The sequence below is a fragment of the Rhinolophus sinicus genome, linkage group LG06 (assembly GCF_036562045.2).
Source record: "Rhinolophus sinicus isolate RSC01 linkage group LG06, ASM3656204v1, whole genome shotgun sequence".
NCBI classification, from domain to species: Eukaryota; Metazoa; Chordata; class Mammalia; order Chiroptera; family Rhinolophidae; genus Rhinolophus; species Rhinolophus sinicus.
In genome coordinates, this window is record NC_133756.1 from 81,165,176 (window position 1) to 81,192,046 (window position 26,871).

Here is a 26,871-nt window from a genome sequence, read left to right on the forward strand (position 1 = left end):
CTGAGTCATGGGATCCTGGATCATTGCTACAGCCTCCCAACGTGCCCCTGCCCCACCCTCTGCCCCTTCACCTCATCTTCCCTAATGCCGAGGGGATGAGCTTCCTAAAGCAAATCTAATCCTGCTGCCTCAGCTCACAAGCTTCCCTGCTGGTTCCCTCACTGGGAGCCTGCTGCATCCTTGGCTCAGCCAAGGCTATTTACCAGCCAATGCCAGCATGTCCCTCTGGCCTTGTCTCACACCCGTCCCCTACACCAACACCAAGTTCTGTCTGGCCAGGCTGAGCTTCTCATGTTCCCTTAACAGGTGCTCTGCATACATTGGAATGGGCTCCAGCCCACTGCCTTGGCAAACTCCTAGTAAGTAATCTTCAAGACCCCTTGCAAATATCCTCACTACTGTCACTACTGTGAGCTGAGAGCAGAACAGCAAGTAGCCACAAGTAAATCAGGCACACACACCCGCAGGTGAACACGCCTCAAACGTGGACTTTGGCTGCCCTACCTGGGCAGGAGAGCCAGGCTGTACGCCTGTGAGCAGGAAGTACCTGGGCTTGCTCATTAGGCCACAGACATAGCGACCATGCCTGGGAGGATCTGGGAGCTATGCCTGCTGCTTCTGCTGGGGCCGGTGCTGGGGTCTCAGGAGGCCCTTCCCCCACCCTGTGAGAGGTAGGAATGGGGAAGGCAGCTGGGGATGGGACAGGACGACCAGGGTTCGAAAGGCTGAGATATCAAGCCCTTCCGAGAGAAGGGAAGGAAAGGAAATTCGGTTTCCTTGTGTAGTAGGCTGTATGCCAGGCACCGATTTCCTATGTGGGGAAAGACGGAGCTACCTGAGGTTGGCCTATGCATGATCCAGGAGCCTGCTGGCCACAGCCCTCCCTCCTGCCCGCCCTCCAAGTTGCCCCTTGAACTGCACAGGGTTGTTCTCAGGATTGTTCTAGGAAATGTTCTGCCCAATTTCTCTAGCTTGAGTGTGAGAGGGGGAGTAAGTGCCTGAAAAGAGCTCCTGGATTTGACCTCTGACCTCGGTGACCAAGGGCAGGTCAAACCTCTTTCCAGAGCCATAGTTTCCACCTCCAAATAATAGAGATAAATGATCCTGTCCTCCCTCCCGGACTCACAGGGTATCGTCTATTCTTCATTCAACATGGATTTATTGAGCTCTCACTGTGTCTCTTGGGTTGTAGCAGTGAACAAGAAAAATGAGGTCCCTGCCTCTATTGATCTTACATAATAAGCAAGAAAAATAATACTAGAAGCTAAACAGTGACAGAAACACTAAAATAATGTAAAATAAAGTTAGGGAGCCACTCGGGGGTGAACAGAGAGTGTTTCAGATAGGAAGGGGAGGGAAGGTACCTGAGCATAATTGTGGAAGGATCCATCCCTGTGCCGATCTGGGAGAAGACAGTCCAGGCATGAAAACTACAGTACAAAGGCCTGAGATCACTGTTCAAGGATCAGGAACAGGGTCTGTATGGTTGGGATAGAAGTAGGAATAGGCTGCGGGAGACAGGGCGCTCCAGGGAAGAGGGAAGCAGGGCTTAGGCTTCAGTGGTAGGAGCAGCAAGGTGCGAAGAGGTTCAGAATGGGGTACATACATACTGGAGCTTTAGCTGATCAGACTTGCTGGTGGTTGATTTACGGAGTATAAAGGGAAAGGACACATCTGGGGTCATTCATAAGTTTTGTCCTGAGTAATTGTAATAAGAATTTCAGAGAGGCTATGTGATCAAGTGTTTTGTCAAGCATTAGGTTTGTTGTCAAAAGCATGGCAAGAAGACCGTGTCGCCGGTCCCTAAGCCCACCCTCAGCTTCAGGGACTTATCAGTACCACCGAATGGTTCTATCCATGGTTACAGGTTATTACAGTGAAAGGATAAAGACTAGAATCAGGAAAGGTAAAAGGTGTATAAGGCAGAATCTAAGAGAGAAGCAACACAAGCTTCCAGTTGTCCTCTCCCAATGGATTAATACAGATAGCACCTAATTTTTCCAGCAACAATGTGTGACAGCACACGTGAAGTATGGTCAACTTGGAAACTGACCTAGGCCTTGTCATCTGGGATTTTTGTTGGGGATCAGTTACAGAGGGATAGAGTATCCACATGGTTGACCTTAGTTACTCAGTCTCCAAGTCTCGAAAGGTCAAAGCGGTACTAGGTGGCTCTTGGCCTCCAGCATAAAAATCATTATTAGCATAAAATGTCTGGCATGGCCCAAGGCCATAAGTACACAAAGACTTATGAGGCAGAGCAAAATATCGAACTGGAGGTGTTTGTGTGAATTCCTGAACTTGTAGCCTGCTGGTCAGAAGTGGGGGTAGCTTGGGAGTCTCTGAACTTGCAACTGTTGCCTGGAGTGAGGGCACTCATACTGTGGACTGTGCTCTTGACCTGGGGTTGGTGTCTGAGCTAGCTGCTTAGTGCCAGAATTATACTGCCATATTGCAGTTGGTGTCAGAAAATGTGTGATTTACTAGGATGACCTTGACTCACTGAAACATGTGACTTCGGAAGAGCAAGACGAAAGGGCAAGGGATGAGGACCCTTTGATTACTGGGTGGCCACAGGATCACCCATTGTTTGGAACAGTAGTTGTGCTACGATCAGTTACTGAAGGTGAAAATTACCAATGGAATGAAAAAATTTGGACCCATCTCCTGGGATGTTGGCTCATTGGATGCATAAGAAAATGCAAAATAATAAGAAAATATTAAAAAATACAATTCCTTGATTATTGTTAACTATAACAGCAAAAATGAAAGAGAGATGGGCCAAGCTTAGATTCTGACCAGTCCAAACTACAGACTCTCGTCTCAGGGTCCTTGCTGAAGGAGTGTATTGGGGAAGATCCATAGCCACTAGCCTCAGAGCCATTTCCTAAGGAAAAAATTATTCTGAAATAACAAATAATGAAGAAAATTCCTAAGAGAATGGGGTAGACAAAGGAGAGAGCCAAGGGACTCATCTAAGTAGGGAGATATCTTTGAACAGTTATTAAGAAATGAGGTGAATGAAGCAAACATTTATGGGGGCAAAACAAAGGAGGAAGAGAAAGGAGAAGAGTCAAGGGACTAATCCCAGCAGAGTGGAAACCTTTAAGTGGTTACTAAGAAATGGAATGAATAAAGCAGCTGTTGATAGGATCAAAACAAAGATCTTAATGCAGCACTCTTAGATGTTGAGTGGACCAATGCGAGCCCCTGTAGGCCTCCCAAAATGGATGGGCCCTAAATGAATCTGCTTTATTCACCCTACTTTGGAGGAATTTGGAAAACTGCAAGGCAAAGATGACAATGAGAAAACTGATTTCCAATCTGTTGGAGCAATTGTCCTGAAATTTGATCAGCATAAAGATTGCTGAAAGGCTCAGGGCCCCTTAGCTCTATCTCCTGCTGGGAACTCAAAGCCTTATGCAGATGAGTGGGCAAAATAGTCAGAGGGTAGAGAAGCTTCTTGGACTTTGTGACACGGGAACCCTAGGCACTGTGGTACCAAAAGCCACTGTGGTACTAAAAGGGGCTACAATCAGATTGAGAGGATATAGGAAGGCAAGAGTTGATAGGATTAAGGTAAAAGTTCAGATGAAACTTGGAATGTTTAAACAGACTCTTTGTCAAGTGGTTGCTTCTCCTTCACTTGGATATTTTCTGACACTGGTTATTATGTCTAACTGGGAAGACTTTACCTACCCAATACTGGAAAACCAAAAACTGCTGGTGAAGTCCTAAAGGGGCCACAGTTGGGAATGCAAGGGTTGATGGGACTAAGGCAAACGCTTGGATGAAAATTGGTATGTTTGAACAGTTTTTATGTGAAGCGGTTGCATCTATTTTTACCTGAATGTGTTTCAGGGATGGATATTTTGTCTGACTGGAAAACGTTTCCACCATCTAGCATTATAAAACAATAGGCATGTAAATCCACCCATCAAGCAATATTAATCAGACATTGCAAAGGATAACAAATAAGGTTGTCCAAGTCCACACAGATTGTAAACTTCTGTGGAGCATAGTCTAGGGCTTATAGCAAAAGGCTTTGGGCACCTCCCAGCATGACTGCTGAGACTTTGGAGTAGAGAATTTCTATCTGAGAGGCAATTACTATCATGCTGTCAAACATGAATTGAAACGGCCCCTAAGACTGAAGGACATAAGATAATCTTGAAACCTGAAATAGCCATACTATCTTGGGTGATATTGGAGAAATGCTCTAAGAGGGTGGGCAGTGCCCAGAAAAGTTCCATCATAAAATGAAAATGGTTTATGAAGGCACATGCTACTAGGGGAATGTACAGTAACTCAGTGTATTCAAGATCAGGTACTCTTTTCCCCGAGGACTGACTTTAAAACCACCTAGGAGCAGCTGGACTCTATTGTCACTTGGATAGTGCTTTATAAACAACTCTCGACTGACCAACAAAGAGCTCCTTGGTTTATGGATGGTAGTTCTAAGGTGAACAGGTAACATACTGTTTGGAAGGCTGCCACTCTGATCGAAGATGATAAAACCAAATCAGCTTGGTGGTCTGAATTACGTGCTGTTTGCCACTGTGTTTGGGGTTTTACATACTCTTAGTCAGCGGCCAATGGCCTGGCCTTATCAGCAGGCAGAAAACTGGTTTGTATTGGCGTAGAATTAACCCCTGGTTGTTCGTGGAATGTAAAAGCATTTATGAAACTCTACAAGAGTATAAGAAAATATTTATTGAAAGTCAAAAAGAGAGAGAGAGTTCTGTTTGGAACTGGCAGAAGAAGTTTTGCCAGGGCAGCCTGAGAAAGAGTTGCCGAGACAGAGGGGTAAGAGAGATCCTGGCAGAAGTTTCCCAGGGCAGAGTCTGATGGAGACAGTGGCTAAGACAGAGGGGTAAAGAGAAATATTGGCAAGGGAGCTTCTCCAGGGTAGAGCCTGATAGAGACAGCTACCTTGATGAGAAGGAGTGCTGGGGTTTTATATTTTTCCATGCAGGATGTAGGGTGCTTGTCATCTTGTGGGGGGTTGGGGGACTGGGAGGGTGGGCTGCCGTTACAATTGTCTTCTTCTGGGAACTGTCCTGTTCCCATCTATGATGGATCTCAGCTTGCAGGGGGCTGCTGCTGCAACTGGGAACTATTCTGTTCCCATCTATGATGAGTGTTAGTGTGCAGGGGGTTGCCGTTTTGATTGGGAAGTGTTCTGTTCCCACCTATGATGGATGTAAGGTGCTTGTCAATCTGCAGGAGCAGTGCTGGCCTGGGGACTCAGAGCCAAGCAGTGAATATTTAAGCTTGTTCCTGTCAGCCCACAAGCTCACTCCTGGTAACTGTGTGCCATCCTGCCAGCTCACAAGCATGCTCCTGTTAACACTTTACGTATCTCATCATAGTCTATAAAAACAATGCCCTTAACGTGGCACAGTCCTCTGGGAATCTGAGTGGTGCATTAAAGTAGAACATATTGATGCCAGTTAGAAGAACCCCCTTCTTTGGAAGGTAACCGGAGCCAGCAAGTGGGTATCCCAGTGTACTCATGTGAGGTGGCCACTTGGGTTCCTGAACTGAGTGGACATTTGGAGGTTGCAGCAATGCAGAGATGGACTGAATATTCCACTTGTATTCTCTAAAGCACAAAATGCCAATAAGAATTGTTCTGTTTGCCAAAAAGAGAGACAGACTACAGATGGCTGTGGGGCAGAGTCCCTAGGGGAAAGGACATGCATATAGCTGGCAAGCTGGACGATGCTGGAAGACCTAGAAGGCTATAGATGGATCCTGAGAGAAACAGACACCTACTCTGGACTGGGCTTTGCATACCCAATGGTAGATACAAATACTCAAAATATTATAAAAGGACCAGAACAGAAGACACTGCAACAATTTGGACAACTGAGTTACATTTCTTCAGACCAAGAGAACACACTTTAATCCGCAGAGTAATGGTTTGATAGAGAATTGGGATAAACAATTAAAACATTGGTTGTCTAAAACAGGGGGAGATATAGATATGAAGGGCTGGCTTACACACTTTCACAAGTGTGTGCCCACACTCAACAGTGTCCCTACTAGATAGATTCCTCTGCTTCTCTTGGGCAATCTATGGAACAGGGGTGGAGAGGATGTTGGTACCTATAACTATACTCTTCTTCCCATGGGAGGAAGATGACGGTACAGCTGTTCTTTTTTCTTTCTTCCCACAGCCCTTCAACTTTTTTTTCCTACCTTGGTCCCAGGACCAAGACTGCAGCTACAAGTGCCAGAAGCAGGGATGATCCCTCAGCAAGAAATTGTAATTATACCTTTAAACCATTATGTCAGAATTCCTAATAGGCTGATGGGGCAGGTTGTACCTACACCCCACCTGGCTAAACTGGGTGTCAGTGAAAGCAGCTGTGTTGCCTGGCAGTAGGAATCGCCCACTCATCCTGGACTATGTAACCCTATGCTATACGAGTGGGAGAGGACTGTGGGGGAGGCATGTGCTAGACTAGTATTGCTGCCTGCCATTTGAACCAGCACAGTGGTCAAACCTAATGTCTTTTGCAAAGGTGGAAAAGTTTGGATATAAATGGAAAGAAGGAGAAATAGTAGCTGAGAGTAAAGGAATGGATAAATGGATTAATAATAAATGCAATGAAGGAAATCCACTATTATATTAATACTTTAAAAGAGTCTCAGAGGAAGAAATGATATCACCCCTTAGCTCAGTAATAACAGATGCCTGAAAAGGTGAAACTATACATTGCTGAGACCATTCCTACTTTGGAACCTGACGAGATGGAGTGGAAGCCTGCAACCCGAGTGGCCTCGCTCTGGGAAACATTTTGGTCATACGCTATGATGATGACTAATTATTAGTGACTCCATGGGACTCGAGTAATGTGTGAACATCTTTTGACTACTTTTCCAGGTTACATCTACCATAGTGTGATATGGTAAAAACACTGGCATTGTTGGTTAGATTATAATATTAATGTTGATGGTCAAATGTGTTGAGAAATTGAATTAAAAGCCTCCTATCCCTACCCTACAGTAGCTCTAAATGTTAGGTATACGCATGTTGATAAAGCAACTATTACTTTATCTGTTATACAAATGCTATACCAAATGCAGATGCTCAAAGAGGTGTTACTGGTATTTATTATAAGGAACCCATGGACAAAGACCAGGGTGGCCTGTTGTATAACAAAGAATTTGTCTATCTTTTTATTTGGTTTCCAGGCATGTAAGCTCTAAGGTCTTGGCATTTCCCAGGTGATAAGAGTGTCATTGGTATTCAGGGTGGTCTCTGATGGTTTATGTTAATGAGGTGCTCTTGGTGGTGGGGAGGCATCGATGAGTCATGCTAATGAGATGAGTCAGGATGGGGGCAGGCCATGCCAGAAAATCCATGTGATTAAGGGGTTGGGCCACCTGATATCAGCCCAACCTCCAGGGAGGAGAGTGGGGCTGGAGATTGAGTTCAATCATGTGGCCAATGATTCAATCAATCCTACCTATGTAATCAGACCCTAATAAAAACTCTGGACATCAAAGCTCAGTGGAGAGTCCTGGTTGGTGAACACATCAATGTGCCAGGAGGGTAATGAATCCTGATTCCCTGCGGAGAGAACAAAGAAGGTCTGTATTCAGGTCCCTCCCAGACCTCACCATATATGTCTTGTGAAATGAACAGAATGAGAGCAATTTCATTAGAGAATGTGCCCTTAAGCCTGTGGAGTCTGCACTAACTTCAGGTAGTTACAGGCAGAATTGAATTCAGCCCACCACCCCTCTGGCCCTTGGCCTAGGCTCTCTAATAGAAAAACCATCATACTTGTCTGAGCATTTGCATTTAGTATAGTGATTACATAATACAGCAATTATATCAGTATAACTATGCCTAACATTTGGAGGAGCCAGTGCAGATTTAAAGGGATAGATTTAAAGAAACAAGTAACCTGGCTTATAAAGCCTTTATATACATTTTCATATTTTTGTTCTAATTTGATTACTCATTTCCCTCCTTGATCTGCCACTACTTTTAATCTTATAATAAACTTGTGCAGAACTACTTAGCATAGAAATTAGCTAAATCCAGTTCTTCCTCAAGCAGTCATTTTCCACTGGTATTACATTTTGATAAGGCTTTAACTCGAGCTCCCAATATATTTAATCATCAAGATCAGTATTATCATATGGCTTATTTATATAAGGTAGCTGAATTGTACCAATAGTACCAGTATTATACCATATCCTAGTATGGTTATAGTACAACTCAGTTTTATTACAGAACGAATCTGTAAGAATTACAGAAGTATTTTCTATGCGTTCCCAATGGAATCCAACCTTGCCCATATACCAAATATTATTATGGACACGCATCACTACAAGTGGCCATGATTTGTAATTGTTATTTACTATTTCTGGGTTCCAAGTCAGTTAGAGGCCAAACGAACTGGTACTTGGAGGCTGGTTCTGAGATTGATTTCCACTGGGGTATATCTTCTTCTGACCTATTCTTGGAGCAAGGGCAGTCATAGTGCATCCATATAAAATACAAGTGTCCCAGGGAACTGCCATAGGTTCACAGGTCCATAACATTCCCCTGAGCCTCAGCAGCTAGTATGGAGGGCCATTGCACCATGGCTACTTTGGCTTCGATCAGCATTGAGGTAATTAAGAGCTCTTGTTGTGCAAGAGTACAAACCTTTCCCAGTGCTGTCCCCAGCATTATCCAGCACTAATTGTTGCCTTGGCCTGAGCCGCTTCACTAAAACGTCATCATCTTTCCAGGCTGACTCCCACCTTTTACTTTCCTCCTAAAAGAGAACCCCTTCTAATATGTTTATTCTAATTAATAAATATATTTCATCTGAATGCCTTTCCTCATTAAAAGCAAATTCAGTTTGTTCCATAGTGGGTGACCTGACTCCCCCACAGCCCTTTTTGTCTCACGGGCCGATGTTGTTTAACCCACCAAGTGTGTTGTCATTGTGGACTAAGGGTCTGACTGCAGTTAGGATACATATTTTGTACCCAGAAAAGGCAGGTCCCCCATCTAAGGTTAGATTGGTGGCAGTCACTCCTAGATGTATTTATTCTGAGGATGCCATAAGGCCTCCTATAGCCTTCCTTGTCTCGGGATGGGGATGGTCCCTAGGGGACTTTGGATATACCATGTGATACCTACTGCTTTAATTCCATATGAAACTAATATTTTTCTATTCTGTTTAATAGCTTTCTACAAAAACAAGGGTGATGTGCATTTGTGCATATAGCACAGTGACACATGGGCCATGCCGCTGCTCTATTTTGTCCATTAAAATAGAGGACCTTTCTAAGCATCTGATAGTCAAGGTTTATAGTTACAGGGTGTCGTGCAGGAGACCCTGCTCGCTGCACCATTTGTCATGCGGGGCGGCCTGCAGGGTCTCTGCTCCCGCTCCCCACATAAGAACTCAGGATATGGTGAGGCCAAAAAGGAACACCCACGGAGCCATAGGTAGGGGAGTCATACCACTATATTCTCGCTGGCGGCTGGATTGGAGACACAGGAACCAGGAGCAACACTGTTCGCAACCCTTACTCTGCCGCTTGCAGGTTCAGCCACCATCCTCTTGCTAGGCCCCCATTTTTTGCTAGCGTAGCCACAGCAGTTACATTAGTGGCCAATGGCTCACTGGTTACAGCTGACGGCCAACTAGCAGCAACTGATGGCCATCCAATCACAGTTGATGGCCATTTACTACCTGAGCCAGCACCTGTCTATGTGAGGCCGAGAGCCTGGAAACTACTTTCTGGGGCTCTGCCCCCACACTCCACCCCTACAGGCTCTTGCCTCACAATCTACATGACAAGCGTCTTCCGCGAGGGGCCCTGTGCGAGGAGCCTGGAGGTGAATGCAATATCCTGGACACAGCCAGGCTCTCTGGGCACAGCCAGGGTGTCTCAGGGCACCACCAGTGCTTCTGGGCATGGCCAGACTTCCTGGGCTTCTTAAGGTACCACCTGTCTTCCCGGACACAGCTAGGGTTTCTCAGGGCACCACCAGTGCTTCTGTATATAGTGATATGACTCCCCTACCTATGGCTCCGTGGGTGTTCCTTTTTGGCCTCACCATGTCCTGCGTTCTTATGTGGGGAGCAGGAACAGAGACCCTGCAGGCCGCCCCACGCGACAAATGGCGCAGTGAGCAGGGCCTCCTGCACAACACATGGCGTAGTTGGCAGGATATGGTGCCGGCCAAAGCTCCCCGAAGGGCAGTGGAGCAGTTTGTGCGTGTGGACACTCAGTCTCAGGAAGACCAGGAGGAGCAGCTGCCAGAGAGCTGGACCCCCGTGGAAGGTGGGAAGATGTGGACGGTTCTACAACCAGCATAAGCTGGAGAAAGCGAAGGTCGTTGCGGCCCTGTGGGCTGGGGAGTGCTTGCTGAGGCAGCCCGGATGCGGGACTTGTCCCAGGAGGAAAGGCTTGCAGAGTCCTCCGTGGGAGATGAGGGTGAGGTCAAGGTCTTCCCTCACCCCCAGGATAGCCCTGGCGAATGACTATGGACTATGGGGAATGGGTGTTATCTCTAATTTAATGGACCACTTGACTGTTTGGGAACATACCACCATGTAGTGGAACTGGCCGATGTTTGCTTTTGTGTCTTGACCGGCCGCCATTGAGAACATGTAAGCACCTTGACTGTGAGCCGCTGTTGTTCCAGCACAGTACCCTGAGAGGCCCAGAGAGAGTGTCAGTGCCCTGAGAGCCCTGGCTGTGTCCAGGAAGTGTGGCTGTGCCCACAGAGAGTAGCAGTGCCCTGAGAGCCCTGGCTGAGTCCAGGAAGTCAGGCTGAGCCCTGAAGATACCCTGGCTGTGCCCAGGAAGTCGGGCTGTTCCCAGAGAGAGTGGCAGTGCCCTGAGAGCCCTGGCTGAGTCCAGGAAGTCTGGTGTGCCCAGAGAGAATGACAGTGCCCTGAGAGCCCTGGCTGAGTCCAGGAAGTCTGGCTGTGTCCAGAGAGAGTGGCAGTGCCTTGAGAGCCCTAGCTGTGTCCAGGAAGTTGAGCTGTGTCCAGAGAGAGTGGCAGTGCCCTGAGAGGCCCTGGCTGTGTCCGGAAAGACTGGTGGTACCCTAAGAAGCCCAGGAAGTCTGGCTGTGCCCAGAAGCACTGGTGGTGCCCTGAGAAACCCTGGCTGTGCCCAGAGAGCCTGGCTGTGTCCAGGATATTGCATTCACCTCCAGGCTCCTCGCGGAAGATGCTTGTCATGTAGATTGTGAGGCGAGAGCCTATAGGGGTGGAGTGTGGGGGCAGAGCCCCAGAAAGTAGTTTCCAGGCTCTTGGCCTCACATAGACAGGTGCTGGCTCAGGTAGTAAATGGCCATCAACTGTGATTGGATGGCCGTCAGCTGTAACCGGTGAGCCATTGGCCACTAATATAACTGCTGTGGCTATGATAGCAAAAAATGGGGGCCTAGCAAGAGGATGGTGGCTGAGCTAGTAAGAGCGGATTGCAGAGAGGCGGATGCCGCCAGCGAGAATATAGTGATATGACTCCCCTAACTATGGCTCTGTGGGTGTTCCTTTTTGGCCTCACCATATCCTGCGTTCTTGTGCAGGGAGCGGGAGCAGAGACCCCGCATGACTCCCCGCACGACACAGGGCAAATAGTCTGCCTGCAGCTGTAAACCACACAGTCCAAAGACCCAGTAGGGAGTAGCTCCTGGAAATTCCTTCGCAAGTGATATCCTTCGTAGTAGGTGTAACCTGAAAACTTAGAGTAAAAAGACATTGGCCGGGCGGAGCCAGCCAGGTGGCTCAGGTGGTTGGAGTACCATGCTCCTAATGCCTAGGTTGCCGGTTTGATTCCCACATGGGCTAGTGAGCTGTGCCCTCTACAACTAACAACTAAGATTGTGAACAATGGCTCTCCCTGGAGCTGGGCTGCCGTGAGCAGCTGGACCTTGGAGTGAGCTGCCGTGGGCTGACGATGCTCTGCTGCTAGCTACCGTGTATTGCCATGAGTGACCAGTGGCCAGCGTGAGTGGCCGGCAGTCATCGTGAGCAGCTGGCAGCTGGCGAGAGCTTCAGTGAGCTGCTGTGAGAGGCCAACCAAAGAGCAGCTGAGTGCTGCTGCGGGGTGCTGTGTGCTGCCAGGAGTGGCCGGTGGCCAGAGTAAGTGGCTGGCAGCCAGTGTGAGCAGCCGACCAGAGACCGGCGACTGACTGCCTCAGCTGGGGGGGAGCGCAAGGCTCATAATACCAGCATGGGCCAGGGAGCTGTGTCCTACACAACTAGACTGAGAAACAACGGCTTGAACCAGAGTGGGGGGGGCGGGAGGCGGAAGAAGGCGAGGAAAAAAAAAAAAAGACATTGGCACATTCCTGGAGTTCCCTTCAGTTGTCAACAATTAGTCTAGCTCATATCCTAAGATGAAAATGCCTCTCAGAGTAGTGCCACTCAGGTTTGCAGGCTTTCTTTCATTCAACTGTGTCAGGTTCCAAAGGCAGGTATGGTCATGGCAAACCATGTGGCTTCACCATTTCAGGTATCTGGTGTAATTGTGCTAAAGACAATAATAACCTCTTGCTCTGAGCCTCTCTCCAGGCACCAGTGGATTTCCCATTTTTGTTGCATACCCGTTTATTCATCCCTTTACCCCCAGCTACTGTTTCTGTTTCTCCTCTCCATCTGTCATTGATTTTTACTAAACTTTTCCATCTTTGGAAGAGACGTTAGGTTTGGCCATTGTGCTGGTCCAAATTGCCAGCAGCAATACCAATTTTGAAAGTGCGTCCCCCACAGTCCCCTCCCATTCATATAGGATAGGGTTACATAGTCCAGGATGAGTGGGCGATTCCTAACATTCAGCAATACAGCTGCTTTCACTGACATCCAATTTAGACAGTTACATTTAAACCAACAAGGAATCGAAGAAATCCTGATCTACCCCCCAGCCCCCGCAAAAAAGTTACATTTTCTTGCTTAGGGATCACCCCTGCTTATGTCACCACAGTTGCAGTCCTGGTCCTGGGACCACTGCATCAGGTACGAAAAAAGTAAGTCAAGATGCTGTGGACAATAATTGTGTAGTCCTACCAGCAACCTCTCCCACCCCCTCTTCCCAGATTCCCCAGAAAAGCAGGGGAATTTTTCCAACAGGACTCCTCTCTTGACCCCTGCCCCCATGTTGAGTGTGAGCACACACTTGTGAAGGTGTGTAAGCCCGCCTTTCATGCTTTAATCTCTCCCTATTTTAGACAACAAATATTTCAATTGTCCTTTCCAATTCTCTATCAAGCTGCCACTCAGGATGATATAACACGTGATATGTCCATTTGATGTGGTATCTCTTGGCCCATTGTTGTCCAACTATGGGTTGTCCAAGTTGGTATAGTATCTTCTGGTACAATATAGTATTTTAAGCATTTTCATCTACAACCAGCTATTTTAATGTGCCTTTTAAATTCCCATAGTGATTTCCTTAGGATTATGCCCCATACAGGCATCCTTTAATAGCCCAGTTTTTCATGGCCTGGCCACTGACCCCTGCCCCATAAGTCAATAAAAACTCAGACATAGGGGCTTTTATTTTTCAATCCTTCCATCACTGCAAGGGAAACAACATGCAATTCAACCCACTGAACTGATTATTTCCTACGTTTGCCAAAGCTTTCCATCAGTCAGAGTGCAGTAGCCTTACAAACAAGATACTGTCTGGCCACTTTGGAAGTGCCATCAGTAAACCAAGCAGCTTTTTGTTGGTCAGTAGAGAGCTGTTCACAGGGCAACTTCTGGTGAATCCTTGGGTCCTTCCAAAGTCTCAGCATTGTGAGAAAAGAAGCCATCTACTCCTAAGTACATCCTTGCATTCCCCAAGTAGCATGTTCCTGTGTAAACTACTTCTGTTTTATTAAGGAACCCTTTGGGACCACTGCCTTCTTTATCAGAATATTTCTCTGACATCACCCAAGACATTATGGGTATTTCAGGTTTCAGGAATATTTTGTTCTTCAGTCATAGAGGCAATTTCAATCAACACCAAATAGCAAGCTAGTAAGTATCTCCCTAGTGACATATATCATACATTGCATCTGGAAAATTTCTCGTCCAAAATCTCAGCAATTGCCACTGGGTGCAACTCACAGGCTTTTGCCATAAGCCCTTCTGATCAGGTCCACACAGGACAACTGTACAGAGAATTCGTCCATCCTATTCTATTAGGTTGGTACAAAAATAATTACGGTTTTTGCAATAATTTTTAACCTTTTAAACCACAATTACTTTTGCACCAACCGAATAACCTCACCGATTAAAGTGGTAATCTCCTTTTGTCCACCAGGTATGCGATACTGTTTCAAATTAACAACTAATGTGGGCTCAGGCAGTTGCTTAGGTCCTTTAATGGACAAGGACCCTCCTCGTTCCCTGAGCCTTGTATGTTACCACCACCCACAAACCCCTACCACACATGGACACACACACATACAGCCCTTGCCCAGTACAGGGAATATGCCCCAGACTCTAGCCTTTCTTCTCCCCTAATAGTGTGGTCTGATCTGCTCCCCTCCTCAACTCTCTCGGCAGCCAGATTTACTGCCATGGGGAGCTTCTGCACCAAGTTCAGATGGCCAAGCTCTACCAGGACGACAAGCAGTTTGTGGACATGCCACTGGCCTCAGCTCCAGGTGAGGCACTTGGGGGCCCCACCTTCTCCTGAACCTTCCACCAAAGGGCAGTGGCAAGACCAGGCCTCTGATGAGGGAGGGGCTCATGGGGTTCCATTGATCCCTCCCTGCTGCCTGTTCCTCAGAACAAGTCCTACAGCGCTTCAAGGAGCTAGCCAACGCCCACAACCACAGCATCCCCCAGCAGCAGCTTCAGGGGTTCCTCGAAGAACATTTCCAGGCCATGGGGCAGGAACTGCAGCCCTGGACCCCTGAAGACTGGAAAGACAGGTACAAGCCTGGACAGGGAACAGGAGAGGGCCCTTCAAATGGGCTGACTCCCAGAACTCTGTGGGCCCGGTGTTCTTCCAGCCCCCGATTCCTACAGAAGATCTCGGACCTCAAGCTGCGAGCCTGGGCAGGGCAGCTGCACCAGCTCTGGAAGAAACTGGGAAAGAAGGTATCAGGAGCCTGGGCCTTCCCCAGGCCTGAAAAGAGAAATGGAGTTACTAGTAGAGGGACACACCAGCTTGGGGATAGGGACTAATTACCTGAGCACAAAGCCCCCACCTCCTGGGTCCTTGAACAGAAGCTCTCTAAAAAGAATTTCTGAAGGGGAGAAGGGCAACATCCTCTTCTAACTCCTCACCTCCTCCCTGAAGCCCTCCCAGCCTCTCCCCAGGCAAACCTAGCCTGTCCTTCCGCCTCCAGCCTGCCCAGTCTTCCTCAACACCACATGATAATTGCTCCCTCTCCTCCCTGAGCTCCTCAGGCCAGGACTCTGCTCAGGAATGATCACTGCTGCTGCTGATGGTGGCCCAGCCCTGTGAGCAGCACAGTCCTTTCATTGGCACTTTCTCTCCTGTTGTCTGAGGCTCAGAGAGGGCAGTGCACTGTCCAAGCCTGCACGGCACCTGTCCTCCCACCCGGCCTCCCCGGGCCCTGGCACCCACAGGCAGAGTGGTGTTCTGGGCTCCTTGGCTAGTGTGGGCTGCTTCCCCCGCCAGCCCCCACACCAACAAACCCAAGCCCCATTCCATTGCTCCCCTCAAAACCTCTCTCCCACTAAAACCACACTCACTCATACAGAACTATCAGGAAAGGAACAGAGCAAATACCTGTCATGGACACACAGCAAGCCCCCTCTGATCCTACCTTGCTCTCTCTTGGCCACGTTCACCCACATCTACCTCACTGGGGAAAGGATGGGCCAGAGAATGGGGGGCCCTGTGTCTCTGGGTCTGGCTTGCTGGTGGCAGCAGAGATTCGGAAGGCAAGGGGAGCCGGAAACAATGGTCCCCTACCTGGGTCCTAGGAGTGGCGGCTGCTTGGTGAGCACCTGCTGCTGCCGGGCTGAGTGGCCGGGGCTCCCACACACCATCGCACTCAGTGGGGACTCCAGAGGCCCACATGTGGGGGTGAGCAGACCAGATTCCCAGAGGCCCAGACCTTGATCACACCCACAGAGCTGGGCATTAGCAGAGCAGAACCCAAGCCCGGGCTGACTGGCTCCAAAGCCTGCATCTGCCAGGGCCTCCACTGCCCCAGCCCCCTCCAGCCTCCACTCCGTGGGAAAGTGGGGGGTCTAGGCTCCCCGTGCCCTCTCTCCTGACTGTAGGTGAAGCCAGAGGTCCTCCGCCACCCTGAGCGGTTCTCTCTGATCTACTCACAACACCCGTTCATTGTGCCCGGCGGGCGCTTTCTCGAGTTCTACTACTGGTGAGTAGCCAGGGGCTTCAGGGATGGGAGTGGTGGGGAGCCCAGGGCCAGCGGGTGGCCTGAGCATGGTGCGGCACCCTGTGGCCTGAGTGTGCAGGGCAGAGGGCGGTGCAGGGATGCCTGAGCAGGAAGCCTGAGCTGTCCCTTTTCCCAGGGACTCCTACTGGGTGATGGAGGGTCTGCTCCTCTCTGAGATGCCTGAGACGGTGAAGGGCATGCTGCAGAACTTCCTGGACCTGGTGCAAACGTAAGAGGGCGCTGGGCACCTCAAGGCCGGGGTGGAGAAGCAGGTGCCATGGGCTCGGAGCTGGATCGGTCTTGGCTCTGGCAGCTGGGCAGGGGCGTGTTAGCAGGCTTCCTTCTCGACAGCTATGGACATGTCCCCAACGGGGCCCGCGTGTACTACCTGCAGCGCAGCCAGCCCCCACTCCTGACGCTCATGATGGACCGCTATGTGACTCACACCAACGACATCGCCTTCCTACGGTGGGGACCCCCTCCCTGTGCTTCCCTGCAGCCCCCACACCTGAGACCTCCCAGGGTGGGACTGGGGAGGTGTGCCCGGGCTGAGGTGGTGCCTGGCTCCACCCCAGGGACAATATTGGGACCCTAGCCTTGGAATTGGACTTCTGGACTGAGAACAGGAACATCTCTGTGAGCTTGGGGGAAAAGAGCTACGTCCTGAATCGCTATTATGTCCCTTATGGGGGACCCAGGTGAGGAACCTCCTGACCAGCATTTGAGTGTCACCAGGCCCCTGGCAGGAGGGCAAGTGACTTAGCCCCACCTCTCTGATGGTGAGACTGATAGCCCTGGAGAATCCAGGGCTGTTGTCTCCAAGAGCAGCTGAGTCAACCCAGCTCAGTCCCCAGTTTGGGCACAGCCCTCATACAGCCTCCTAGGGCCAGGCTCTCCACTCTCCTCTTGCCAGGCCAGAGTCCTACAGCAAAGATGCAGAGCTGGCAGACACCTTGCCTGAAGGTGAGCAGCAGTAGGGTGAGGGGGTCTAGGTGGGGCTGTGTGCCTGCAGCTGTGTCAGGCCCTGGTCCGCTGTCTGCCGCTGCCTTACCCTCACAGGGGACCGGGAGGCTCTATGGGCTGAGCTCAAAGCTGGGGCCGAGTCTGGTTGGGATTTTTCTTCCCGCTGGCTCGTTGGAGGCCCAAACCCCAACTTGCTGAGCAGCATACGAACCAGCAAATTTGTGCCTGTTGACCTCAATGCCTTCCTGTGCCAGGCAGAGAAGCTGATGAGCAAATTCTACACCAGCCTGGGTGAGCAGGCCAGTGGGAGGGGAGGAACAGGGGTGCTTGTCCAGCTTGGGTCCCTGCCGCAGCCTTGACAATAGAGCTGGAAGTAGGACCTTGGGTGAAGGGCCTCCAGCTTCCCAACCTGCTCAATACTTCACCCCTAGTGTAGCCAGGGCAGGAATACAAATGGAGCCCACTTTTATTTTCACTTCCCCTCTTTTTCTTACTGGGAGGGCCTTCTAGGTACTGTGAGAGGACACCCTAGTCCACACTTCCAAACTCCTTCTGTCCCCTCTCTCCAGACAGCTGTTCTTTGACTCCCTCACAGCTAGGGAATCCAACACGGCCAATGCTTTCCCAAGGATGGACTCAGGGGACAGGACAGTGCAGGTCCTGGGAGCCAGCCATATAGGACCATTGCTCAGGGAATTCCAGGTCCTAGAGGCCTAAAATGTGGTGGGCTCTCAGTGGGCATGTCCTCTTGGTGCTCAGGACTTCTTAGTCCTTGGGGAGGACAATAGGAAGAGGCCAAAGTTCACAGGGCCCTAAAGGCAATGTTGCCCCAGGGAATGACTCTCAAGCCACGAAGTACAGAGACTTGTGGGAACAGCGCTTGGCCGCCCTGAAGGCCATCCTATGGGATGAGGAGAAAGGTGCCTGGTTTGACTATGACCTTGAAAATGGAAAGAAGAACCAAGAGTTTTATCCATCCAACCTCGCTCCTCTCTGGGCTGGCTGCTTCTCTGACCCAGGTGTCGTGGACAAGGCTCTGAAATACCTGGAGGTAAGGGGGGCAGCTGGCGGGCTGGTACACTAGGCACAGGACCACCTGTTCTCTCCCTGACTCTGAGCAGTGACTTCTGGCAAGTGACAGCCTCCTCCTCCTGCTTCCAACCCCGAGTCTTGGCCTGAGTCCCGATGCAGCCACCAGGGGGCAGCTGTGAGCCAAGAAGAGAAGGCCAGCAAAGGGACATCTGGCTTTAGGAGGGCCCAGCCACCTGGCTCCCCCCCCCCCAGCCCCCACCCACAGTCATAATAATGTCTGGAACCTTCCAGGACAGCAAGATCCTGACCTACCAGTATGGGATCCCGACCTCTCTCTGGAAGACAGGCCAGCAGTGGGACTTCCCCAATGCTTGGGCTCCCCTGCAGGACTTGGTCATCAGAGGTAGGAGGCAGGGATGGGCATATCCAAGGCCTTATCCTGTGGGTGTAGAGGGTCGGCCTCCCTAGTACTAGGGAGGTGTGAACAAAGGGTGTGGGGGCCTCTCTCTGACTCCTCTGCTCTCTCGGCCTCCCACTCAGCGAACATTTACGTCCACTCCCACCCGTCAGGGGAATCGGCCGTCCTCTCCCTCCAAACCTGCGCCCTGGATTAGAGCAGGTTGGCCTGTGGCTCCCGGAAGGAGGTCTTAGGGCCCTCTTTCCCTCCTTGAAGAGAGTTAGGCTTGGGCCTCTGCTCCCCATGAGATGGAGGCTCTGGAGATTCAGTGTCCTGCCTCGGGGCGGGGTCTAGGTCTGGCCAAGTCTCCTTCACCCAGGACCCAGGAAGTGGCTTTCCAGCTGGCGCAGAATTGGATCCGAACCAATTTTGATGTCTACTCCCAAAAGTCAGCCATGTACGAGAAGGTGAGCTGGCGCTGAGCCCCGTCCCACCAGTCTTCCTTCCCATGGTGGGATTGTCAGGCTTTGCAAAGTCCAGGCCCAGGGACAGTGGCGGCACCCAGTGGCTATTCTTGGGCACTGCAGACCAGAGCAGCTTCTTCCAAAGGGGCTATTTCTCGCTTCCCCTAGAGGGCTGGGGTGCGTGGGCTGGGGGTAGTACTGACCTTAGAGCTTGCCCTCTTGTCCCCAGTATGACATCAGCAACGGTGGACAGCCGGGTGGCGGAGGGGAGTATGAAGTTCAGGTGAGTGGGCCAACAACCTAGAGGGAACTATGGGCCTCTGCTCTCCCAGCTGACCATGACCTCCCCTCTCTAGGCTGTAGGTCCACAGGGAGGAGCCTGACTGGTGCTCCTTGGCACTCCTGAGGCGAGGCAGGTGCCAGAGCCTCTGGGTAGAGATCCCATACCCCCTACAAGGACCTCCCCCAAAGGTCTTGCCCCACTGGCCATGCCTCTCTCCAGGAGGGGTTTGGCTGGACCAACGGAGTGGTCCTGATGCTCTTGGACCGCTACGGTGACCGGCTGAGCTCAGGGACCCAGACAGCTTTCCTGGAGCCCCACTGCCTCGCAGCTGCCCTGTTGCTTAGCCTCCTGCTCAGCTTCCTGCCACAGTGATGGGCCTCGGTGTCCCATCTGCCTTCAGTTCCTCCTCTGGCTCCAGCTTCTGCCTCATTAAACTTGTGCATGAGTCCCTACCTTCTTCTGTCTCTTCATCCTCCATCCCTGGAGACCCCATGCCCTCCTATGCCCCCAGCCAGTCCTCGGTCATAGTGGAGTGGGGACAGAGTAGGGACATGGAGGTCATAGGTTGGGCCCTGGGTGGAATAATAAGGTGGAAATCCTGCTCTGTGGGGGAAGACCTAGCAGCCCTGCTACCCCACAGACCGCATCCCAGTGCCGCACACAACTTGGTCTCCCAAACACATACTCCAAATGCTTTATTGTTCTGTTGAGATGCTTACAAATACTGAAATTACCCAGCCTGGGCCCAGCAACCATGGCCCAGTGCTAGAAAGGGGGGCAGAGAGGTGGGCGTAGTGTTAAGGCATGAAGGGCTGAGGCCAGACAGCTGGAAGCCTGGTCCTCTGCTCTCCAGTTTCATTACCCTTCTGAGGCTGATGGGAGGGTAGCAGTACCTCAGGGTCTTCCCTCTCTGATGCTTCCTCTCCTGTTCAGGTTTCCTGAGGTAGCAGCCCTCTATCCTTTGCAGAAACTCATTCCTATACAGCACCCCTAGGATGGCCCTTCTAGCTTTGTCTCCCATCTGCATCACTCCTCCTCTGGATCTAGATACCCCAGCTTCATCCCTTGTGGCTCTAAGCAAGGCACGAGTGGAAGAGAGAGGCCTGGCCCAGGGCAGGGGGGAGGGGGTGGCAGGCTGTGCATCAGGGCCTGGAGACAGGCTGGGGGCAAGGAGGTGTTCAGTACCTTCCCCCAGCCTGAGGTGTCCAAGGGCCTGAGCTGGAGAGATGATGGCACGTACCCTCAGATGGGCCCACAGCTTAAGCAGTGGGCTGAGCCATGGAGCCATGGCAATTAGTATGTAACCACGGCAATGAAGCAGTTAATATGGTGATCATGGTGATGCGTCTGCAAAAAGAGGATGGGGCTGCGACCTCAAGGATGACACTTGAGGTCTCTGGCCCTTGAGCAAAGTAATAAAATATATAAATGAGAACAATGGCGTAGAGCAGGCTTTGAGAAGTACACTGCCTGAGCTGTTACCCCACTCTGGATGTGGCTCTGCTCAGTCCCCACGCCCCTGCAAAGAGGGCGGAGGCAAGAGGGGATCTTTGGCAGATTATGGTACCATAATTTATCCTTTACAAAAGAGAACACAGGCTGGGGAGGGCAGGACCCTGAAGGGTTATTGCAAGTTCTAGACTCCCAGGAGGCAACAAAGCCCCCTCCCTACCTTTGATGTCCTGGCTGGTTCATTAGGGGGCCCAGCTCAGAATATTCCAGGACGTTATATTCCTGTACACAACGTTACAAAAGCCTCAGGCGCGCTTCGCCCTCCCAGTTCCTCTAGGAGCACCCCAATGAGGTCGGGAACCCAGGGTGTGACTCTGTCTTGAGGGACAAGCAGAGCAGCAGGTAGTCAGGCATGGGTCCTGGGGCCGGCCCTAGGGTCCAGGAAGCCCACCCCAGTCAGTTCATGAACTGAGTGTAGCCCTCAGCCCCTGTTACAATGACATCCATCCAGATGCGCATGGCCTCTGCAGATGGGGCCACCATGTAGTACAGCCGGTCATGGGTCTTCACACAGAAAGTGAGGGCTGGGTTCGGGCTCTGTGGAGCGAGAGAGAAGAGTCTAAGACCAGGCGGGCTCACCCCTGGCGACCAAAAGCATTCTCGTAACCCGCCTCTGCCCTTTCTCCTTCCTGTCTCCAGGACAACCTGGAGCTCAGGGCTGAGTCCTAAATAGGCCGGAAGTCTAGTGCCCACAGGTCAAGTGGGCCCCAAGCTGAGATGTTCCCCACACACAAGGGCAGTCCTTGGACCCTGGCAGGGTCATATCCTGCGAGGTGGGGGCACTGTTCCTTGGCACCCCTAGGCACAAAAGTCATTATCAAAAGAATCAGACACAAAGGGCTATTCCAGTGAGGACCAGAAGTTCTCCTCTCTGCAGAAGAGGGGCAGATGGAAAAGGCTACAAGCGATATGCTGAACCCCAGGACCCCAGAGGAGCAGAGATTGGGGGGGGGGGGGGCTGAGGCTTGAGTGCACTGCAATGAGGCAGATGACCAACCTCAAACATCTCCTGTTTTTCAATCCCCTCTACCAAATCCAGTTTCCAAGGGCCCCCTACTCCCCTTTTAACCATACCTTCTTCATTGCCTACCCGCATTGGGAGACATCCTGCTGTCATCTCAGAAGAGGGAGGCAAGCAAGCCAAATTCAAGCCCACAGGGGCTTCCTGCTCTCTGCAACCCACCTTCAATCCCTCCCTCAGGCCTGGGGAAGGGAGGGGTTTTAGGGGAGAATAAAGGGTCAGGGTGGAGTAGGGTATGGAGACGTTAATATGTGGTAGTTCTGGTTACTGTATATGGGGAGGGGTACCTCAGTCACCATAGTGAAGCTGAAAAACCTCTTCTGGGAAGGGGAGAAGGAGAGAGGAAGAGAATGTTTACAAAGAGAACAAGGGATGGGTCTGAGCCTCTGAAAAGGGCAGCTTGGAGGCCTTTGCTCCCAGAGCCCACCCATTCTCCATGGCTGTCCCTTCTGCCCTCCTCACCTTGGCTGCACTACGAAGGTGGTCATAGTATACCTCCTCAATGGCCTGGAAATAGATGATCCCCTTCAATTTCGTCTCATGCTTGTCTGCAAAGAAAGCAAGGGCCAGGCTGAGGAGGCCTATCATACTTCAGATCATGCTGTGTTGACATGGAGCTTCTCCGTCTGGGAAACAGAGTGATTCCCAGGATTCCAGAACAGAACCCAACATGGAGCCCTGAAGATATGTTCAATGCTCAAGTCATTCAGAATTACAGAGAATGTAAATTAGAACGCCACTGAGATACCACTTCTCACCTATCGGAATGGCAAAAGTATACAAAAAATATATAGCACACTTTTGGCAAGTCTGTGGAGAAATAGGAAGTCTAATAAATGGCAGGTGGGATTATAAACTGGTAGGCCTTTATGGAAGATTTGGCCGTATCTACCAAAATCAGAAAGATGTTGGCCCTTTGAGCCAATGATTACACTTAGGAAAATCTATCTTACACATGTACAAAATAACAAATCTACAAGATCATTCACTGCAGCAGTATTTGTAGTCACAAAAGACTGGAAAACGCACGTACCCATCAAGTGGAGACTGGCTGATAAATTATAGTGAGCCACATGGTGGAATTCTAGACAGCTGTTATACAGATAATGCAGAAATATCTGATATAAATCTATATCAGAAATAAATCTATAAAATATCTGATATAAATCTTTATTCAGAAATAAATCTATAAAATATATCCAGATATAAATATCTAGATATAGATGTATTTGATATAGAAAGATCCCTTAGATACGTTAGCAGGGAAAAAAGGAATGTATTATATGCTACCTGTTGTGTAAGAAAAGGGGTAAGAAGGGATCAAATATACGGTGATGGAAGGAGAACTGACTCTGGGTGGTGAACACACAATGGGATTTATAGATGATGTAATACAGAATTGTACACCTCAAATCTATTTAACTTTACTAACAACTGTCACCCCAATAAACTTTAATTTAAAAAAGGGGGGGCAAGAATACATGTTTGCATTTGTTTATATTCCCCTAAAGAAACTCTAGAAGGATACACAGGAGTCTAATAAAAGTGGTTACCTATAGTGAGTGGGGCATAATTCTCAATTTAAACCTTTTTATATGTTTTGATTTTTGAACTATATGAATGCATTTACCTATTCAACTCTAGTATTAAGAAATGGAAGGAAGTATTTAGTATCAGGAAGCAGGGATGGCAGGAAGGAGGTAGGCAACGTAACAGAGCAGAGGTGACCGTTCCGGTGGGAGGGACAGGGGCAGTCAAGGGAAAGCATAGGGCCTGGGCCATCTCGTCTCATGGCAAACACTGCTCAGGCACTACAACTGACGTCCTGGAAAGCAAGCCTGAGAAGACACAAAGGGGAGGTCACACAGTCACTAAGCTCAGATGGTGATGGCTGGCTGTGTGCACCTTGCCCCACCCTCCTGTCATTTCAAGCCTGAGTCATGGGATCCTGGAGCATTGCTACAGCCTCCCAACGTGCCCCTGCCCCACCCTCTGCCCCTTCACCTCATCTTCCCTAATGCCGAGGGGATGAGCTTCCTAAAGCAAATCTAATCCTGCTGCCTCAGCTCACAAGCTTCCCTGCTGGTTCCCTCACTGGGAGCCTGCTGCATCCTTGGCTCAGCCAAGGCTATTTACCAGCCAATGCCAGCATGTCCCTCTGGCCTTGTCTCACACCCGTCCCCTACACCAACACCAAGTTCTGTCTGGCCAGGCTGAGCTTCTCATGTTCCCTTAACAGGTGCTCTGCATACATTGGAATGGGCTCCAGCCCACTGCCTTGGCAAACTCCTAAGTAATCTTCAAGACCCTTTGCCAATGTCACCACGACGGTGCACGGCTGTGCTCTTTGCTCCCACAGTATGCATGTGCTTCTGTATAGGAATTTATGCTGAATCTGAACCCTCCTTTAAATTCATAGATCTACCTTCTCCAACACCAACAACTATGTACCTAGCACACACTAGGTGCTCAGTCGATGCTGAATAAATTAATCCTGAGCACTGGGATCCAGAGGAGAGTCAGAGACCCTTCTCTTAGGAACTTACAGTCTAGTAGGGAAGAAAGCATTTATCAACTGTGTGACGTGGGTGTCCAAGAGAGCAGCTATGCATCATTGGTTGTTATGATTCAAGTGAGAGAACATATTGAAAGTGTGCAGCAGTGTCTGGCACATAACATGCAGCATCTGTCATCACATCATTATGCCACTGGGCTGATGTTACATGGCAGACAGACCCTGTGTAATACAGGAATTATACAGCAGACGACAGGAACTATTCTCAGTGAGGTGGGGTCAGGAAACGTTTTACAGAGGTAATATCTGATTTGGACCCTGTAGAATTGAGGGGTTCCATTGAGTAAGTGGAAAGAGGGTCCAGGCAAAGGCAGAGAGAATGGCAGGTTCAAGGCAGGAGTAGGCAAGGCACACTGATCCAGGGCCCTGATCCCACTACAGACCCATCTTCATCCAACACTTCCATCCCCTGGCCTGACCATCCCTCCAGCATCCGTTCTCTCACCTCTCTTCCTTCACTGGAAACAGTAACACTCTCCTGCCTCTGCTTCCTTACCACCCACCTATCCTTGCTCTTGTGCAATCTGGCTCCTGCCTATGTACACAGCAGAAATCTTTCTCTTAATAAGCTCCAATCTCTGAATCGAATGGCCTTTGGGTCCACATTATTCTTGGCCTTTCTGCAGCATTCAGCTGGTGACACCCCCTGCGTGTAAATGTCTGCTCCTTTGTCTGGCTTCCTTCCCTGTTTCTACCCATTTGAACCTGGTCTCCTTTTGTTTCATAGATATTAAGGAAGGTCACGTATGCCAAGTGCCAGCACCTGGCATGTGGCTTCCTGCCTCCCACCCCTTCTCCCTTTGCTGGTCCCTCCTGTTCCTCCTGCGTCCCAGGGTGCAGCCCTCTCTCTGCCTCTTCTAATTGCCCAGGTTCAGTCTTAGCTCTGCCTCTTAACAGCTGTGAGACCTTGAGCAATTTAATTAACCTCTCTGAGCCTTATTTTCCTCATCTGTAAAATGGGTATAAAAACAGTGCTTCCCTCACAAGATTATGAAGATTAAATGAGGTGATGCATGTAGAGTGCTTAGCACAGCATCTGGTTCATGCAAGTTTTTAATAAGTATGATCTCCTATTTTTGTTATTATTATTACTATTATTATTCCAACAGATTCAACTTTCACTCTGCCTCTAATCCTGACCATTACCCTAAATCTAGATGTCCCCAGGGCACTTCAACCTCAGCATGCCTAAAATGAAGCTCTTCTCCCCAGGCCTGTTCCTCTCAATCTCAACAAAGTCCATTCCCAGCCCAGGTGAAAACATGAGGACACTTGTGCCTCTGCCTCTCCTGTCTCCCTACACTCAGGGCCCAGGTGGTCAGAGAAGGCTTCTTGGAGGGGGTGGCACTTGGTTAGGGACCAGGTGAGAGGGGAAGCAGGGCACTCCAGGGGTGGGCATCTTTGGCACCAAACATCTAGCCCTTTCCTTCCAGACTCCAAGTAGGACTGCTCTTCCCAGCATTGTGGTTGGGTGGGTCTGGGTGACTGGTTGAACAACCCTATCAGTGACTTGTGAACGAACCCAGCCGGAGCATTTAATATCAATGTAGGGCCCATTTAGGCTTCTGTTTACTCCAGCCAGCAATGTTCCAGAAAGACACGTCTGAGGCAAAGAGAACAACGATGTAGAGCAGAGCGCCCACCACCTGCAATGTACACGGATGTGTATCAGGAGTAAGAAGGAAGACGCTATGGTTTTGAGCCATTGGGATCTTAGGACTGGTTGCTTCTGCAGTACACCCTAGCCTCTCCCGAACAGGGGACAATACAGCATCCCATGTTCCAAGTCCAGAGGGAATTCTAGAGATGGGAAACTAAGCTAGAGGCTGAGTGGAGAGAGCTGAGGGAGCAAGACAGGCAGTGGGCCTATCCCCAAGGCAGTCCTGAGTGCTCCTTGGCATTGCTCAACAGCTTGTCTTGGAATCTTTGAGAACTTTCCCAAGGGGGGATCCACAGGATTCCATGTAGCCCCAGCATCTGGATGTCCCTACAGCATACCCATCATGCTTTGTTTTAACTCTTTGTTCAGTATCTGCCTCCCTGACAATAAGCTTCAAGGAAGAGAGCTGTGGCCATCTTGCTCATCACCAGAACATAGAACAGAGCCTGGAACCTATTAGATGCTCAGTAATTGCTGAAAAAATGAATGGATGGATTAACAAATAAATGGAAGTGAACCAGGTATACTCTATATATTTTCGGGGAGGGGAGGACAAAACCCAGCCCAAGCATCTGGCCCCCCAACTTGGAAGCTTAGCCTCCTTCCAGAAGAC

The 26,871-nt window shown here is 50.0% G+C and overlaps 2 protein-coding genes across 38 annotated transcripts in view; one reads left to right on the forward strand and one right to left on the reverse strand.

Moving 5' to 3' along the window:
• Positions 1 to 536: 536 nt before the first annotated feature.
• LOC109437205 (trehalase) lies at positions 537 to 26,761 on the forward strand. Of its 4 annotated transcripts, none has more exons than XM_074335390.1 (15): positions 537 to 671; positions 14,535 to 14,635; positions 14,761 to 14,905; positions 14,987 to 15,074; positions 16,233 to 16,333; positions 16,488 to 16,580; positions 16,703 to 16,819; positions 16,927 to 17,049; positions 17,265 to 17,314; positions 17,411 to 17,605; positions 18,148 to 18,365; positions 18,638 to 18,749; positions 19,098 to 19,210; positions 19,437 to 19,490; positions 26,628 to 26,761. In XM_074335390.1, the coding sequence occupies exons 1-15, from the start codon at positions 583 to 585 to the stop codon at positions 26,640 to 26,642; spliced, it is 1,614 nt and encodes a 537-aa protein (XP_074191491.1). In that variant the 5' UTR covers positions 537 to 582; the 3' UTR covers positions 26,643 to 26,761. The 4 variants fall into 4 exon arrangements, with proteins under 4 accessions (XP_074191491.1, XP_074191488.1, XP_074191490.1 ...); XM_074335387.1 differs by lacking the exon at positions 26,628 to 26,761 and adding an exon at positions 19,710 to 20,041; XM_074335389.1 differs by lacking the exon at positions 26,628 to 26,761 and adding an exon at positions 19,710 to 20,041 and having other exon boundaries at positions 571 to 671; positions 14,539 to 14,635.
• The window catches only part of PHLDB1 (pleckstrin homology like domain family B member 1), a 46,338-nt gene continuing 39,637 nt past the window's right edge, over positions 20,171 to 26,871 (reverse strand). For 20 of the 34 annotated variants that reach the window (XM_074335355.1, XM_074335364.1, XM_074335361.1 and 17 more), the window contains 3 exons: positions 22,486 to 22,571; positions 22,311 to 22,343; positions 20,171 to 21,539 (listed from right to left, as the gene is read on the reverse strand). In XM_074335355.1, the coding sequence (XP_074191456.1) occupies positions 21,399 to 21,539; positions 22,311 to 22,343; positions 22,486 to 22,571 (260 nt within the window). In that variant the 3' untranslated portion in view covers positions 20,171 to 21,398. The remainder of the gene's footprint in view (positions 21,540 to 22,310; positions 22,344 to 22,485; positions 22,572 to 26,871) is intronic. The other 14 variants (XM_074335376.1, XM_074335379.1, XM_074335359.1 and 11 more) reach the window with 1 other exon arrangement.

Excerpts from the sequence above, each read along its gene's own strand:
- LOC109437205 (XM_074335387.1), top strand. The coding sequence starts at position 583 with ATGCCTGGGAGGATCTGGGAGCTATGCCTGCTGCTTCTGCTGGGGCCG. Across the intron at positions 16,581-16,702 it reads TTCCTGGACCTGGTGCAAAC|CTATGGACATGTCCCCAACG; the intron begins GTAAGAGGGCGC and ends CCTTCTCGACAG. Across the intron at positions 18,750-19,097 it reads GCAGGACTTGGTCATCAGAG|GTCTGGCCAAGTCTCCTTCA; the intron begins GTAGGAGGCAGG and ends GGCGGGGTCTAG.